This window comes from Sturnira hondurensis, unplaced genomic scaffold, assembly GCF_014824575.4.
Source record: "Sturnira hondurensis isolate 20B ecotype Veracruz unplaced genomic scaffold, ASM1482457v3 Scaffold0010128, whole genome shotgun sequence".
Classification (NCBI taxonomy): domain Eukaryota; kingdom Metazoa; phylum Chordata; class Mammalia; order Chiroptera; family Phyllostomidae; genus Sturnira; species Sturnira hondurensis.
In genome coordinates this window covers 40,719,981-40,737,352 of record NW_028082759.1, presented here as the reverse complement: position 1 = coordinate 40,737,352, position 17,372 = coordinate 40,719,981, and the positions used below count along the sequence as shown (strand labels likewise).

General features: G+C 36.3%; 1 protein-coding gene across 3 annotated transcripts in view; it reads right to left on the bottom strand.

The window, feature by feature from the left end:
* Positions 1-17,372, bottom strand: part of INTS8 (integrator complex subunit 8) — a 53,210-nt gene that overhangs the window by 4,130 nt on the left and 31,708 nt on the right. For all 3 annotated transcript variants that reach the window (XM_037058753.1, XM_037058754.1, XM_037058756.1), the window contains exons 16-26: positions 16,767-16,888; positions 10,329-10,513; positions 9,880-9,913; positions 8,626-8,682; positions 8,482-8,543; positions 6,269-6,387; positions 4,606-4,709; positions 3,717-3,767; positions 2,207-2,280; positions 2,062-2,126; positions 1,765-1,808 (exon numbers count right to left, since the gene is read on the bottom strand). In XM_037058753.1, coding sequence (XP_036914648.1) covers positions 1,765-1,808; positions 2,062-2,126; positions 2,207-2,280; positions 3,717-3,767; positions 4,606-4,709; positions 6,269-6,387; positions 8,482-8,543; positions 8,626-8,682; positions 9,880-9,913; positions 10,329-10,513; positions 16,767-16,888 — 917 coding nt within the window. The remainder of the gene's footprint in view (positions 1-1,764; positions 1,809-2,061; positions 2,127-2,206; positions 2,281-3,716; positions 3,768-4,605; positions 4,710-6,268; positions 6,388-8,481; positions 8,544-8,625; positions 8,683-9,879; positions 9,914-10,328; positions 10,514-16,766; positions 16,889-17,372) is intronic.

The following is a 17,372-nucleotide window of genomic DNA, read 5'->3' as shown; positions in this document are numbered from 1 at the left end:
GCCTCGGAGGGAGGGAAGTACAAATATTTGAACTGATTCAGAGTTGGGACTTTTCCAGGCGAGATGAAGAACAAAAAAGCAAAGATACTGAAAGTATTATCAAAGAATAGTTCTGACCGTCTGTCATAGCTTTCCCAAATCTGATCAGTCATTAGAATAATGTGAGAACTTAAAAATTAGATTCCAGGGTCTCATCTCAAACCTGTCAGGATCTCTGAGGTGCAGAGACTGGTATTTGCTGTGTTCAAAGTGAGCAGGTAAGAAAGGGAAGCTGGGAAGAGGCTGACAGACTAGGGAAAAATTGGCCATAAACCTGAACATCTTACTGATCATGAGGAACGAAGCAGCTAAGAAGTAAGAGAATAAGGTATTACTGGCAGAGATCTTATGCAGAATAATTCTGAGACATAGCTATGGGTGTGAGTGGCTGATGCATAGTAATTGTGACAGTGGACTTCTAATGCTAGGGGTGTAGGGTTCCTCGATCACCTCTTTTCATGCATGTAGAGGTTGGTTAGATAAGCAAGTAAGGAGGTTGGTATAAGCTTTGAAGGAGAAAGGATTTTAAAAATATTAAGTAGAGATGGTTTGAAAATAGCATAAGAGAACTGGAAAAGTTTGAGTATTACCTTCTAGACCTAGATGAACTGGAAATGGGAGACTCAGTAGCCTCCAGTCACACAGAGCTGCCCTCCTATTTTTTTTTCTTCCTTCCTCCTCGCCCCCCCTCCCCCCGTCCCTGTCCCTTCCTCCCTTTCTTTCTTTTTTCTTAAAGATGCTGTTATCATTCTATTTCCTCTAACCAGTGGCCACACAATTTGGTCCAAGAACAAAAGCTTCAAAAGACACTTAATAAACAGTATTTACTTTTATTAATATAAGTGAAAATATCTACAGTAGTAATGCAGCAAATGTTAGGCAAGTAAAAATGGCCATTAAAATGTGTAATGTTTTGGCTTGTAAGTCAAATTCGAATTAGTAATTTGTCTAATCAGTTATTATTGAGCATCTGTTATGTGCCAGGAACTATTCTAGGTATCAGCTATGACAAAACCAAGTCTGCCCTCATGGAGAAATAGCCAGTAAGTAAATAAATATATACAGAGGTGAGCAAAAGTAAGGTTTACAGTTGTTTGTATAGGAAATACAATAATACATAATACAAGAATAAACTGTTACACATACAACTGTAACCTTACTTTTGCCCATCCTATAGTATATCAGATGTAGATAATTGCTATTGAGCAAATACTTTAAAGAGAAATGAGAATAAAAGTACTAGAAAAGGGAGAGAGACATTGCTATTTTAGAAGATGGTTAGGAAAGAATTACTAAGAAACTAACATATGAGGAGAGACCTGAGGGAACTTAAAGAACTGTTCCTGGAACAGGCAATTCTCAAACCCTTCAGTGATCAATGTTCTTGGTATTTTATTGGTGTAGCAGAAGTTAGCAAGTGGGAGGCAGATGGGAAAATCAGAGATGACCTTACAGGTCACTGTATGGACTTCGACATTGTGTGAAACGGAAACCACTTAAAAGGTTTGGAGTAGAGAAATATGATCTAATGTTGTAATACAAAATAAACTAGATATAAAAACTCATTTTACCAAAATAGGATCTTTTAAAAAGTGAATACTAATCAACTTCTTGCAGTAACTAGGCACACAAAATCTTTTTTTTTTTGTCGGTCAAATTCTTAACAATGGTTTCAACATTAAGGAAATTAAGTATGTTACTGAAGAAAGGCACAAAGTAACTTACCGCAATTTGTCTTTTATCTGTTTCTCCTCTTTTATGATGAAGATCTAAATGAATCAGTTAAGAATAATAAACCTAATACTATTAAATACCATAACAGAATCTCAACTGTTTTTCAGGTTTGGTTTAGAAAATACACAATATTAAATACTTCTTTAATTTACAGAAATGAACTTTTTTAAAGCATTTTGTAATTTAATTATTGTTCAAGTACAGTTTTCTGTCTTTTACTCCCATCCCAGCCCACTCCCCAGAAATGAACTGTTCTAATATCACATGTGATACTGGGCGAAAGGATACAAGTTAAGTATTCCAAAATGGTAACATCCCATATGTAGTCATAGTAGGAGTCCATAGCATCATGACTGAAAGACAGATTTTGGTTAGTTCCTCTTTCTTAAGCAGAAAAAGTACAACTTCATTTTATTTTAAAAATCATTCATACCTGTTTTGTTCCTGCAGGGACTTAAAGGCTGTTTTGTAGTCAATTTCTCTAAGGAACTGACATAAAATTGCCACCTACATAAACAAATAAAGATTTTAAAATGGTTTCATGTAACTAGTGTCAACAATGACTCTCCCAATTTTGGAGGGGAAATTTTTAATGATCCTTATATCAAGAATATATCATTTAAGTGGCTTTGCAGATCACGTGCAGTGGACCAGCTCGTACTGATGGCTTCCATCCAATTTTAATTGCAAGCCCAATATTTTCTTCATCAGTGAACCAATGTTTTCAGAGCTGCTTATTTAAATGACAAGTTGGCAAAAAGCCAGTTCAGAACATTGAAGGGAATGGAAAACTGCCAAACAAAAGTGTCGTGACACTCAAGGACATACAGAACATGCTAAAACCTTTCACTGCTGGCAAATACAGAAGCTCATTGTTGGCAAGATTTAGGCTGCCAGTCTGCTTAACACAGAAAACAGATCCATTTCAATCAGGTATGTGGGTCATAATGCTTATTTCTTTTAAAAGTATTTTTAATTTTTAAAAATATAATTCATAAACCGTAAAATTCACCATTTTAGAGTACACAGTTCAGTGGCTTTTAGTATATTCATGAAGTGGTAAAATTATTACCACTACCAAATTCCAAAATATCTTCACCGTCCTTTCCCCTCTCCCTGCACAAACTCCATACCTATGACTCCATTCTGACTCTATAGATTCGCCTATGCTAAACATTTCATATTAATGGTATCATGTAATAGCCTTCTGTATCTGGCTTTCTTCACTCAACATAATACTTGTAAGATTCATCCCTGTTTTAGCATGCATCAGTACTTCGTTCCTTTTTATGGGTGAATAATATTCCACTGTACACATAATATAAAATTTTGTTTATCCATTCATCAGCTGATGAACACACTGTTGTTTCCAACTTTCTAGCAATTATGACTAATGCTGCTGTGAACATTCATGTACAAATTTTTGTGTGGACATGTTTTCTATTTTCTTGGTTATATACCTAGGAGCGGAATTGCTGGATCATATGATAATTCTATTTTTAACTTTTTAATGATATACTCAACCATTTTCCCAAAAAGGTTGCCTTTTTTATATTTCTATCAGCATTATTTCTCCACATCTTTACCAACACTGGTTGCTCTCTGCCTTTGAGTTACAGCCATCTTAGTGTGAAGTGGTATCTTACTGTGGTATTGGTCTTCATTTCCCTAATAACTAATGTACATATTTACTCTTAAATAAAAGAAAACATACTTGAGAATGCTTCTTTTCCATTTAAAAAACAATCTTTTCTAATTCATACTTTCATTTTAGTTGAAATTCTATAAAGTAGTGAAAAAAACTTACACAATATGCCAAATTCTTAAATACCATAAACATAAGCAATTATAAGGAAAATAAAAGCTATTTCCCAGTCCAATGCTTTATATTTACTATAAACTCTAATATACAGAAAAATAAACCAACATCAAAATAAACTAACCTGTGTGTGGCAATTCAGCAAAGAACAACACTTTATCATTCTTTTTATTACCTATAAAAACAATTATGATTATTTTAAGAAATTAACATCAATTGTAACAAGTGCACCACTTTGACCTGGGATGTCGACAGTGGGGTAGGTTGCGCATGTGCAGGGATTGTACATTTTTACAAAACTTCTCTCAACCACAGCACAATACACTCTTTCTAAAGTACGTAAGAAACATTTACTAAGATATACCATAGCTGGTACACAAGGTAATAATTTTTGCCTGACTTTGCTGTGAATCTAAAACCTCTATAACAAGGTTTATTAATTTTAAAAAACTAGTTATTAAAAATTTTTAAATCTTACTTCAAAAGCTATTTATTGTAAGTATTGAAATGCCATTTATTTTAAATTATGATACTGGTAGACTAAACCAGAGGAAAGAGCAATGCATAGCAACAGAAAAGAAACAAAATTCAAGAGTTCAGAGATAGAATCAACATGCCTTGAATGCTCATTGGGTGGTTTGTGGTGTGGGAGGGTCTGTCAAGAAAAGAACATGAGACTCAGGATTTAGGCTTAGTCAACTCAAACAGTTATACAAAGGTGTTTGGTATTTTGGTGGGCTGTTTATTTGTTTGTCTGTTTTGGAGGGAGCAGACATTAGGAGGAGAGACTAGTAAAGCAAAAGGCTGAAATCAGTTTTGGACAAGCTGAGTGTGAGGTGTTGAGGAACATCAAAGCATCAATGGACTACGGGCACTAGAACAATCTTGTCTAAAGCAATCAATTTGGGAGTCACCACCACGAACATGGCGGCAATGAAAACTCACCCAAAAGGGACCCAGAAAGAAGAACATTTAAAAGCAGACAAGGAAAAAAGCTAACAAAAACAACTTACCTGGTCTGTATAAACATCTGGGGGTACAGCCTTATTAAAGAAATCAGAACATACAGCTCCCGCCTGGAGGTAATAGTGAAGAGCTGCTGAATACTGATTTGTTGCTGGAGTAGAAAATGGATATAAAGTATTACCTATCATTAGACATATCAGTTGGAAAAACAGAGCCTCTTTTGTAGAGTCAGGTATTAATTCACCAGTTGACAAAAGCATATTCAAACATTAGACCTAGGGATAATACATAATCAAGGATAACACTAATAAACTGCCTTTATATTTTTAAACTACTTTTAAAATTTGCAATTTGCTTCAAAAATAATGTGAGAGACAGATATAATGTAGGTGAGGGTACAGATAAAACGAGACTGGCATAAGTTATTACTATTAGAGTGAGATGGCACACAGGTGGATTCACTATACTATCTTCTCTACTCTTATAATATTTGAGAACTTTTCTTTAAAAAAACCAACTCTTGGCTCTAGCTGGTGTAGCTCAGTGGATTGAGAGCAGGCCTGTAAACCAAACAACCGTGGTTCGATTCCCAGTCAGGGCACATGCATGGGTTGCAGGCCAGTTCCCAGCAGGGGACGCACGAGAGGCAACCATACATTGATATTTCTCTCCCTCTCTCTCCTTCCCTTCCCCTCTAAAGATAAATAAATAAAAATCTTAAAAAAAAATTAAAAAATAAAAAAATAAAAAAACCAACTCCTGAAAAACTGATTATGAAATGATACCAGTCAGAAATTTTTTTTACCTGTGTAGTAACAGAAATATTATCAAGTTGAAAAGATCTATCAGTATCCATGTATTACCAACAATACAAATAATTATCAAGAGTGCCTGGACAGCCCAAACTGGTGTGGCTCAGTGGGTTGGGTGTTGTCTTGCAAACCTAAATGTGGCTGGTTCAATTCTTAGGGCAGATGCCTGGGTTGCAGAAGTAACCAACACGAGAAGTAACCAATGTTTCTCTCACACACAGATGTTTCGCTCCCTCTCTTTTTCCCTCCCTCCCCCTCTCTTCAAAAATAAATAAATTAAAAAAAAAATAAAAACAAAACGGAAGAATACCTGGACAGCTTTTAGAACCTTTAAATAGCAATTCTGAAAGCTAATTTTAACCTCTTTCCTTCAAACTATTTTACCAACTTACCAGATAAATATTCACTATTAAAAAAAAAACCAGAAATAAGGTAGTCAACATAAAATCAAAAGCATCTGAACCAGCCCTGGTTGGTGTGGCTCAGTAGATTGAGTGCCGGCCTATGAACTTGAAGATCACCAGTTCGATTCCCACTTGGGGCACATGCCTGGGTTTTGGGCCAGGTCCCCAGTTGCAGGGAGTGCAAGAGGCCACCTATCAATCTATCTCTCACACATCCATGTTTCTCTCCCTCTTTTTCTCTCTCCCTTCCCCTCTCTCTAAAAAATGATATAAAAAATAAATAAAATCTTTAAAAAGCATCTGAACCAAAGGCTCTACACAGCAAAATGCATACATATGACAATTAGAGTTTCACTCTTAATGTTATCTAGGAAGGCATCTGTCAAAAACAAGGCACGTTTAATCAAATACTGAAATAAAATGTGTAATATAATTATTTTCACTTCTAAAAGTCCTAGAAAACAAAACACCAAGCAACCACACATCCCACTTACCAAAGTAAATGTCTGCCTGAATAATTAACCAGGAGTGGTTGTTTGGATTTATACTGCGGGCGTACCGAACTAGCTCTTTAACTGTGATCGCTACAGCTTCAAAGTCCACCGACTGGAGGCTGAAAGAAAAACAATGCACAGTAATCTCTATTTTAAGAAACAACTTCAAATTCCATACACACATTTATTAAAGACAAAAAGGCTTAGCCAAAATTTCGGTGATCATAAATGTGCTAAATATTACTAGGAATATACAAAAATTATCAAAATATCTAAGTCTGAGAAAGTGTGATAAGCTAACTTTTTATAAGGGGTTGAAAACAATCTGATTTTTGTTTCCTTTTCCCCCATAAAAATGTCAAAGAAAGCTACTATTAAAAAGTATCTTCAAATATTTTATAATAAAAAGCATATCAAAGTGGTAGGATAAACACCTAGCTCCGCTTTTTAGGCATATTTATAGGTAATAAAATTAAAGAGACAGACTCATAAATTTTCCCCAAATGATTTTTAAGTTTTATTATTTAGAAACCATAGAAAACAAGAGCTCAAATACTAGCAATATGTAAATCCACCTTGTGGCTTCTTCTAAGAGTAACTAACTCCTCTGGATTAGATATTTCATTGCCCATCATAGGATTAGGGACTAGATGTGGCAAATGTACCATTTAAATGCATTTGGTAGCAATAAGGGAATGAAAAAGGGTAGGTAGGGAACAGGATCAGCTGCTCTGAGCCTAGTTAAACCCAGAAGTCTTGAGATACAGAATTAGGAGATAGAACTGTGAAGATAAAAACCTGGCCAGTACCCAATTAACACAGCAGATAGCTTTTTATCTCCCTGGAGCAGTAAGACACAATGATCATGTTTTATTTTCTCCAAGTCAATTTGTATTAATTTTATCATGAAGATAATAGTAAAGCCTACTATGCACCAGTCCTGATGTTAAACAATTAGCTTGGAAAATGTACTAATTTATTTAATCCTCACAATTCTGAGAGGGGTACTATTCACCTACCCACTTTTCAGATGAGGAAACTGGCGTAAGGTCATATGCCTGAAAAGTGGAGTGGCTGGGACTCCAACCCTAAGAGTCTGGCTCAGACCCTCTATGGTAAATCTTTCTCTCTGTTCATTTATAATAAACACAACTGAAAACCAATCATTAGTTTACAGTCTAATGACAGGAACAAAGTAACACCAAAGAGGTGTGACAACCATTAATTAAAAAGGCAAAATGATCTCTACCTGATTCTTGGACTATCTAATCAACTAATTTTATGTAAAATCTGCAATTAGAAAACTGTGGAACATGCACATTTGCTTCATAAAGCATGGTGCTCCTTTGGAAAAGAAGCCTCAGTAAGTGGAGGGAAGGGTCACTACCCACTTTTGACCCTCCAATCTCCATATGAGATACACAGTTGCTTCCAATCTCAAAGACTGGGATGAAAGCAAATTACTCTTTTTATTGCCTGCTTCCTACCTACTGAAATCTTTTCTTCTTCACAGATGCCACTAAGAGCAATAAAATGAGGCCTAGGACTACACTCAGGTAGAAAGTAAGAAGTCTGGGGGGAAGTGAGGAAAAGAAAGTAACTTTTGTGAGGAAATAAACATGGACTCTCCTGACTGAGAAGTTTCTTACTACATGTAGAAACAGAAAAAATGTAAAAGGTTTCTTCCAGAAAAATACTTTTTTGCCCCTAAAAATATTCCCCCATCATCTCACTGTGATTCTCAGGTAATAAAAGGAAGGGTGAAGATTTCTTAAAGTCATTAAAGAGCTCATTAAGGCAACAAAAAGAGTTTGGAAGCCTCTGATAATCACAGAGTTAGATGAGACCTACAAAGAATTATTCTTTAAAAAATATTTTCTTATAGATACTTGTAAAAGAGATAATATGCTAGAAACCTGATAAAAAGTCATTCTTTTTTAGCCTCAATTTTCTAATTCTTCACACTGACAAGGCATCAGGACCACTTGGAAATCTTTTGCTCTACCTAAAGCTGGTAGACCTCAGCTCTTTCTCAGAGTTATGCCTTATCTGTAATTTTCAGAGATAATCACTGTAATAGAGAAGCACAAAGTTGGCTACAGAATGCTAACCTTGTAGCCTTTTAATCAAGTTATTCAAAGTTATCTATGCCAGTCAGGATAGTTCTAAATACAGAAATAATTTAATGAAATGTAAGCTATAATACTTCTTACTTGGGGATGGAGGATGGCCAAATAGAAATGTGTTCAGCTGTAATATCATTCACAATGTCCTCCTTAAAAAAAAAAAAAAAAACCCTGTGATTTAAATGAAAAATTCTTTCAAAAAATTTTTAAATGAAATTATGAAATACTGACCCGAACATTATGAAGTTTCACAAAGAGTGATAAAATAATAGACAAAACCAATGGTTCCTATGAGAAAGAAAACACAGAATCCTTAAATATTATATGTATTTTAATATTTCTCCCATCAACCCCAGGGATACCAAATATTTTCTTCCAAAAAAAAATTATGAAATTTATCATCTACTTTAGTGTAAAACACAGTAAAAATCAACTTTATCTTTAATGATATGGAAGAAATCATGGTGCAAAATTTCCACAATAATTATATTTACGTGTCCAGTTTATAATACTCAAATCCTATGATTTCTGAAACTGAATAAGTAAACCTCTTCCCAACTAGTACTTCCAGCTACCTCAAAAAAATGACTTTTATTTCTTAAAATAATAAAAAATGGAATCTCAGTTATGTCCAATAAACATGATATTAACAGTATCAAACCAAAATTAAAGCTAGACTTCACACATCTAGCTCTACTATGCAGGCTTCTTTATAACTTAAAATATACCTGTTTCTAGTCACCAAAACATAGTTAAGTAAATGCTAAATTTCTCCATTCAGACTATCCCATACTCAACAATGAAGCACATTAATAAATCACTTGAATAATCATTTAAGCACGCAATATTTTACAGTTATACAAGAGGGACTCCCCCAAAAACTCGAATTATCCTCTGGAGTGCGAGCCCCTTGTAGTACAGGCTTCTCCCACTAGGTGAGTGTTCTAGGAACCCAGCTGTATCAGTACACCAGCTGGCATTATTGTGAGAGGCTGCATTTGATTTCAGTGAATTTTTTTTAAAGATTCTTTCGACGCATTTTCCCATTTCATGCAGGCTGATTAAAGAGCACACCTGCCCACACGGTGCTGTATTCAGCAGTTTTTGACCAAAAAATGGCATGACCCTCATGTCCCACCTTCCCTATTCACCTGATCTCGCCCTGAGAGACTCTTTTTGGTTTTCCCAGATGGAAAAAGTCCTCAAAGGAAAAGGTTATGCTGATGTGGAAGAGGTGAAACAAAAAATGGCAGAAGCACTAAAAGGTATCAAAACTGATGAGTTCAAAGACTATTTCGAGCAGTGGGAAGACGTCTCAATAGATATAGTGCATAAAATGGATAGTACTTTGAAGATGACTGAAGTTTCAAAAATGTAAGAATACACAATTTTTTATAAATAAGTTCCAGGTTTTGGGGGGTCCCCCTTGTAGTCTATGAAAATCAGCAATAGTAATTAATTAGATTAACTTTCAATAAAACGTACCCGTAATTTTTTGATAAAAGAGAGCAATTCACTCCTACAAAAAAAATTTGTATATACATTAAATATCGGAAATTAAAATTAAATCAAGAAAGTAAATTATAGGTGAAGATTTATTCCTAACTCTCCAGTTCTGCATATATAAAAGAGCACAATATTCTATTGCCATATCAGTGATAAAATTTCTTCTCTGTTTTAATCGCACTGACATCTTCTGTACTATCCAACTGTAAAGTTTCATTGATTATGTTAAATGTTCAACAGTCTCTTAAAATAACAAACAAGGTATTTCCAAATGTGGTCAAGTCAGCCAAGTTCATCAGGTATCAGTGCTGGAGAATTCCTACACCGTCCCTCTTTATGATATGTAAGGATAATGACAGATGTTCTTGAAACAGTACAAGTAGTATAAATAATAATATAACTCAAAAAATAAACTGATCAAAACATACCGATACATTATACCTAATGTAGATTCCCTCTGCTTTATCAAACTAACTCTACCATCGTTTCCGCGTTTGTGCTGACTGGACACACTACAGATCTGAACCACCACTTCCCAAAGGTCTTTAGCAGTCCGTCTGCTTTCTTTAGGGCCTGGAAGTTCTTTGATTGTAGCCGCTAAAAGCTGTCCAAGCTGTAACACACACACACAAAAAAACAGAAAACACACAAGAAATAATCTGTAAGATCATACATGCCAGTACTATCATTAAGGCACACTCAAAGGAAAATGTGTCACTGCCAAGAACACCGAGTGCAGTATTTTAAGCTGTGCCTTTTATCCAACAACAGAGGAATTTGGAGCTCACTGTCTACTGAAAGGTCTGCCTCTGCTCAGGAAAGAGAATCCTCTGACTTTACAATATTATAAACTTCACTGTTTCTAAACAATTACAGTCTAATGAAAACAAAAATAAGTATAGTGTAATGAGAACAAATTGAGAAAATGCATAGAGGCTTGTGATTTATTAAGTGGGGAAAAAAACAAGTTGCCATATATATAGTCTAATCCTGCTTTAAAAAGGGGGGGCTGTTAACTGTGGTAAAAACCCAGAGAGGAGATTAAAATAGTGCTTTAAAAACTTCCAGGCAAGATGGCAGGGAAGGTAAAAACGTAGTCACCTCTTCCCACAACCACATCAAAATTATAACTAAACTACAGAATAACCATCATTCAGAACTACCTAAAATCTGGCTGAATGGAAGTCCTACAACTAGGGAATTAAAGGAGAATCCACATCAAGACTGGTAGGAGGTGAAGAGATGTGGGATGAGCCAGTCCCACACCCACATGTATATAAAAACTGGGTGGGATATCTTGGCTACAGAGGCCCTCCCGGAAGAGTAAGCCTACATGGGGGACCCACCTCAAAGGCCCAGCCTAGGCGATGGGGAAGGCTGTGCCACTGGACCCTACAGAATACCTACTACATGATGCCACTCTACCACACCTAGGAGACTAACAGCTCTACCTAAGACAAACACACACACGTGGTTGCCAAAGTGAGGAAACAAAGAGACATGTCCCAAATGGAAGAACAGAACAAAACACCTGGAAAAGAACTAAACAAAACAGAGACAAGCAATCTACTAGGTTCAGAGTGCAAAACAATGGTTACATGGTTACCAAATGAACTTAGTGAAAACCTCAAAAGCATAAAAAAAAGGACCAGTTATAAATGAAAGATATGCTAACTGAAATGAAGAATAATTAACAAGGTCCTGGCCCATGTGGCCCAGTTGGTTAGGCATCAACACACAAAGCAAAGGTCACCAGTTTGATTCCTGGCCAGGGCACACGCCCTGGGTTGTGAGCCAGAGCGCCAACTGGGGTGCATAAGAGAAGCAAACTGATCGATGTTTCTCTTCCTCTCATTCTCCCTCCCTTCTCCTCTCTAAAAAATGGGGGCATGCAAGAGACAACCAACTGATGTGTCTCTCGCACACTGATGTTTCTCTCCCTTTTTCCCTCCCTTTCCCCTCTCTAAAAATAAATAAAATCTTTAAAAACAATCATTCTTTAAAAAGAAACTAAACAAATAAGAACAAAACCAGACTCATAGAACACTCTGACGGTTACCAGATAGATGGCAGGGGGTTGGAAAAGGTGAAGTGATTAGGAAGCACTACCTGGTTGTTACAGAAGTCATGGGGATATCAAGTACAGCATAAGGAACACAGTCAATAATATTCTAACAACTATATGATGTCAGATGGGTGTGAGATTTAGCAGGATAATCACTTGTTAAGTTATGTAGTACCTACTCACTAGGATGTACACCTGAAACTAATATAATACCCGTCAACTGTAATTGAAAAATAAAAAACTATTTTTAAAAAACAGTGCTTAAATTTCACACACAGACTTTTATTAAGCATTAAAAAAATTCTTGGGGAAAAAATATGGAAACTGAAGTTGGCAGAATAGAAAACAAGATTCAGAACAACTTTTCTGTAAGAAAAAGTAGCAACTGGGAATATAGCTACTGCTGATGAGAGGAGGCAAAATTAAGGAAGGACAAAAGAAGAACAGATTACTGAAAGTGACTGATCAGAATTAAGCCACTTAAGGAACAAAGATGTAGGAAGGACCCATAAATAATAAAAGAGTGAAAGGGCTGAAAGCAAACAGCAGAGAAAAGACAGGCCCATAATACAGAGAAAAAAGTGAGGCTAATAATACCAAATTCAGCATTTCTTTTCCTCTATAATTTCAAAGCAAGAAAGGGCCCCCTATACCTTGTTCTTATTAAATCTTATACATCACTGCTCTATTAGAGAGTGAAATGGCAAGAATAATTTAAATTCCATCAGGAAACCCCAGGTCCCTAACTAGACCTAAAAAATATTAATAATGGGGTCCCACTGTGTAAGGTAGCATTTTTAAGAAGGAGGTAGTATTGTGACAAAGATTAAAACTCATGCCTCTCCCACAAATTTTTATAATAAAATTTTTTTAAAAATATAAAGAATATTTCGATAATCACCTGTACACTTGACTAATGGTGAATATTCTGCCATATTTGCTTTATATAGCTATCTACACATATTGTTTGTTAAACTATTTTTAAAGATTAAAAAAAATTATATTTAGAGAGAGAGGAAGGGAAAGAGAAAGGGAGAAAAACATCAATGTGTGGTTGTTTCTGCTGTGCCCCCAAGTGGGGACTTGGCCTGCAACCCAGGCATGTGCCTGGACTGGGAATTGAACCAGGAAGACCTTAGTTCGCAGCCTGTGCTCAACCCACTGAGCTACGCCAGCCAGGGCTGTTAAACTACATTAAAGTTGCAGACACAACATTTCATCCCTAAATACTTCATTACGCATCCTCAAGGACACTCTCCTACATAATACAACTCCATGATCATACCTAAAATAATTTACAAGAACACAGGTGCTTCGTAAAGCTAAAGAAAACCATGTCAAAACACTGGCTCTGCCATGTGAATGGAGATCAACGGTCCACGGTGGAGCATGCCATCCTGTGCACCTAGTGAACGCAGTCTTCTCTGACCACAAGGATTACTACATACACAGCCATTTACTGCAGTGCAATGCGCGGCTACTGCAGCTGCCTGTCTCCCATTCAGTTTCTGTTGTCAGGGACCACATGCACGGGTGAAGGTTGCTACATTAAGTTTACTTAAAAGTGAGAATATATCAAGTCAATTGACTTAGGCCCCAAGTCACTTGAATTCCACAAACATTCCTGAGCATCTATTACATGCTGAGTGTCAGGTAAAGCACTGAGAGTGTAAAAATCAACTATTTTCAAGAAGCTCACTGTTTTATAGAGAAGACAAATGAACAAATAATTGTACAGTATAAGCACAATAAAAGAAATACGGCCACAGTACAATGGTAGGGAGACAAGTACAAAGATAACAAAAGAAGAAAGTGATTTGTTTGCAAAGAAAGTAATATAGGAAAGCTTCAAAGAAACAATATAGAGGCAAAAGTAGATAGGGCATCCAGCTAAGCAAACAAATAGCACATGCATGACTGCGGCAACGTGAAAAACATGATGTGCACAGAGACCTGTGATTACTCCAGTAGTGCCTGCAGAGCTGGCGTGACAGGAGGGAGTAGGAAAGCACTAGGCAGGTGGCTCAGTTGGTTGGAGCACTGTCCCATACACCAAAAGGTTGTGGGTTCGATTCCCGGTCAGGGCACATACCTAGATTGTGGATTTGATCCCCAGTTGGGGTACATGTGGGAGGCAACCAATGGATGTTTCTCTCTCACGTGGATGTCTATCTCTCTCCCTTCCTGTCTAAAATCAATAAACATATCCTCAGGTGAAGATTTTTTTAAAAAGAGCAGGGGAGAGGAAAAGGAGAAGTGCCTGCACTTTAAAAGAGTTTATAAGCCATATTAATAACTTTGGTCTTTATCTTATACTACCACCACCAAACCCTTTTCCTCTTTTATAACCCAGGTGCCCATAAACCCTGCAAAATTTCCGATGCACTACATTGCCTCCCACCCCAATCCAAGGAGGAGGGTGGAGAGTTTTGTGTTATCTCAAAAAGTCCTATTTTAGTCATACGCTTAAGATTTTTTCCTTTCTTTTTTTTGTGATTATATACTAGGTATTCAAATAAATTTGAAAATATGTAATAGGATGGAAAATGATATTGATTAAAATCAGCTAAAATCCCACTACCCACAGATAGTAACTGTTAATATCCTCCCAGACTTTCTCCTACACACCAAATTCAAAGTTACTAACTTCACTGTTTTCAAAATACAGTCCCTTACTCTAGACTTCTTTGATTCCTTTTTCCCGACATTAACAAGGGAGCAAGGGGCCAAACAGGGAAAGGAATACATAAAATTCTAACTCAGGAAAGACAATGATCTACCTCAGGGACCCTAGGCAAGATCACCATCCATCTTCCTCTTCCTGAGCCAGATCTGGGGAACCACAGGAAGCAGTCTAGCCCAAGGCCAGACACCCTACAACTCAAGATCCTGTGCCCTTCCACATTACAGGCTCTCAAGCATGCACCCAGCTCTCCTGGCACACAGCTCCATGGAACTGATCACTTACAGAAGCGAAGAGAGAAGCTACTACACTGCCTTAAAACTGAGCAACAGCTACAGTTCTAAGTGGAAATTACAGTCTTGGAACAAAATGTCTCTCTCATCTGAAAGATAACTAAAGACTAAGATGAGAATGTTAGGAATAACCCTAGACATTAACAAACTCGTAGCTCAGAAAGTTCAGTAGGAAAAAAGATATAATCCAGTGCCTAAAATTCCAACAGAAGGAGGATATATGATAAATTTTTATAAACAATTGTCAAAAAAAACAAAAAAGAGGGCAAAACAAACCAATAAATCTTCAAAAGGTTAAAGTAAAATGAGCTCAGTTTTTAAAGAACATGAAATAAGAAACAAATAACCAAAGACAAAAGTAAGAAAGTGGTAGTCTTGCAAGAGTTCCCAGATAACCATAAAATGTACACTAGAAATGAGATAAGGAAAGATGAAGAATAACAAAAGGTAATATAAACAATAAAAAAAGAGTAAGAAAATCTGAAGGATCAAATGTACACCAAAAATATTATATCTACTAAATGTTTTTAAGACTTTTAAGTTTTTATTTATTGATGAGAAACAGAGAGAGAGATTGATTTATTGTTCTACTTATTAATGCATTCGTTGGCTGATTCTTGTACGTGACCTACCCAGGCATAAAAACCACAACCTCAGCATACAGGGACAATGATCCAACCGACTAAGCCACCTGGCCAGGACTCTCTTGTTTTTTGTAACAACAACACCAGAAAGGCTGAAAAGCTCACTGCAAATCAGGGTATACATAATATTAACACATGAAAGGAAGAAGAATCTTGGGGAAAACCTCTAATCCCCCTTTATTTCTGATGTCTCCTTCATCTAGAAGCATTTTCAGTTATACAAGGAAGATAATCAAGGAAGGAGAATAAACCACTTATAGGCAGTTCAGTGAACCCTCACATGGGTGTAACTACTGATAACAAACATGTACATTAATAAGAATCAGGCATGCCCTGGCTGGTGTGGCTCAGTGGACTGAACGCTGGCCTGTGAACCAGAGGGTCACCAGTTCAATTCCTAGTCAGGTCACATGCCTTGGTTTCAGGCTAGGTAAGAGGCAACCACACACCGATGTTTCTCTCCCTCTTTCTCTTTTCCTTCCCCTCTCTCTAAAAATAAATAAATAAAATCTTTAAAAAAAAGGATCAGGCACATCAAACTTACAGAAGTAAAAAGACTCTAAAGAAGGGTGAGGTGCTCAAATGAAAAATAGGCACCACCAATTTAAGTGTGTATTCCAGAGCTTTCATACTAAAGTTTGATTTTCTCATTCAAAGCAAGAAAACTCGGCTCACCTCTCATTAGCTTAGGATTATAACAAAATTTTATCTAACTACAAAATTTTTGCTTGCATTCTCATTGAACCATTGGGTATTAGAAAAAAATATTAGAGAAGGCAAACTCAAGTGCCTGAATTATCAAAAAACTGTATTTTAAACTACAAACCAATGAACATTTGTCCAACCTTAAACTGTATTCCAGAAATTTGACAAGTTGCTTAAGTAGTATACATCTAAAACAAAAAAATTAGGGCCCTGGCTGATGTGGCTCAGTTGGTTGGGGCGTCACCCCATAAACTGGTCAAGGCACATGCCCGTGTTGTGGGTTTGGTCTGCCATCAGGGTGTGTACCAGAAGGAACTAATTGATTATTTCTCTTTCACACTAGTCTCTGTGTTCCTCTCTCCCTACCTTCTCCTCTCTCTCATGCCCTCAGGTGAGAATTCGGAAAAAAAAGAGAGAAAATTAGGCCCAATAATTCCTCCCTGGTAATTCTTTCATTTAGATTAAACATGAATTACCTTTACATATGGATTATTCTGAAGCAGAAAGGCAGGAACTTGAAGTGTAAGGTATTCATTTTCCTTCCAGTTTAACATAAAAGCAACACACTCCTCAGCAATAACTTGACGAAGAGGAATATCTAAAAAGCAAAAATGAAAAGAGTTGGAATTACCATCATAACTTGAGAACATAGCAAAATTTACTCAAAGTTCAGTTAAACATATTAAAAACAACTGTTGTAGGTGGAAAATAGAAACATACTAATATTTTACACTTTTCTCTATAAAGTTTAAGGTTTCCATATAGACTACCATGCTCCCCACTATTAATCAACAAAAGTATGCTTTTAAGAATACCTCAGATGTTCAACATTCTATGAATATTTATATTTCAAATGAGCATCAGAGAATAAACAGACAAATGAAGCAAGTACAAAGTGGTACAGTATAAACTTTTAGTACTTTTAAACAGTAATAGCTAAACCACATAGTAAAAATGTAATAAATCTTTTTTTTCTGATTAAAATGTAATAAACAGGGAAGTCATACACTGTTTTGAAATATATTACTATGCCAGAAGCAACTGTTCTAAACATTTCCTTTGAAAAATTACTAAATGTACCT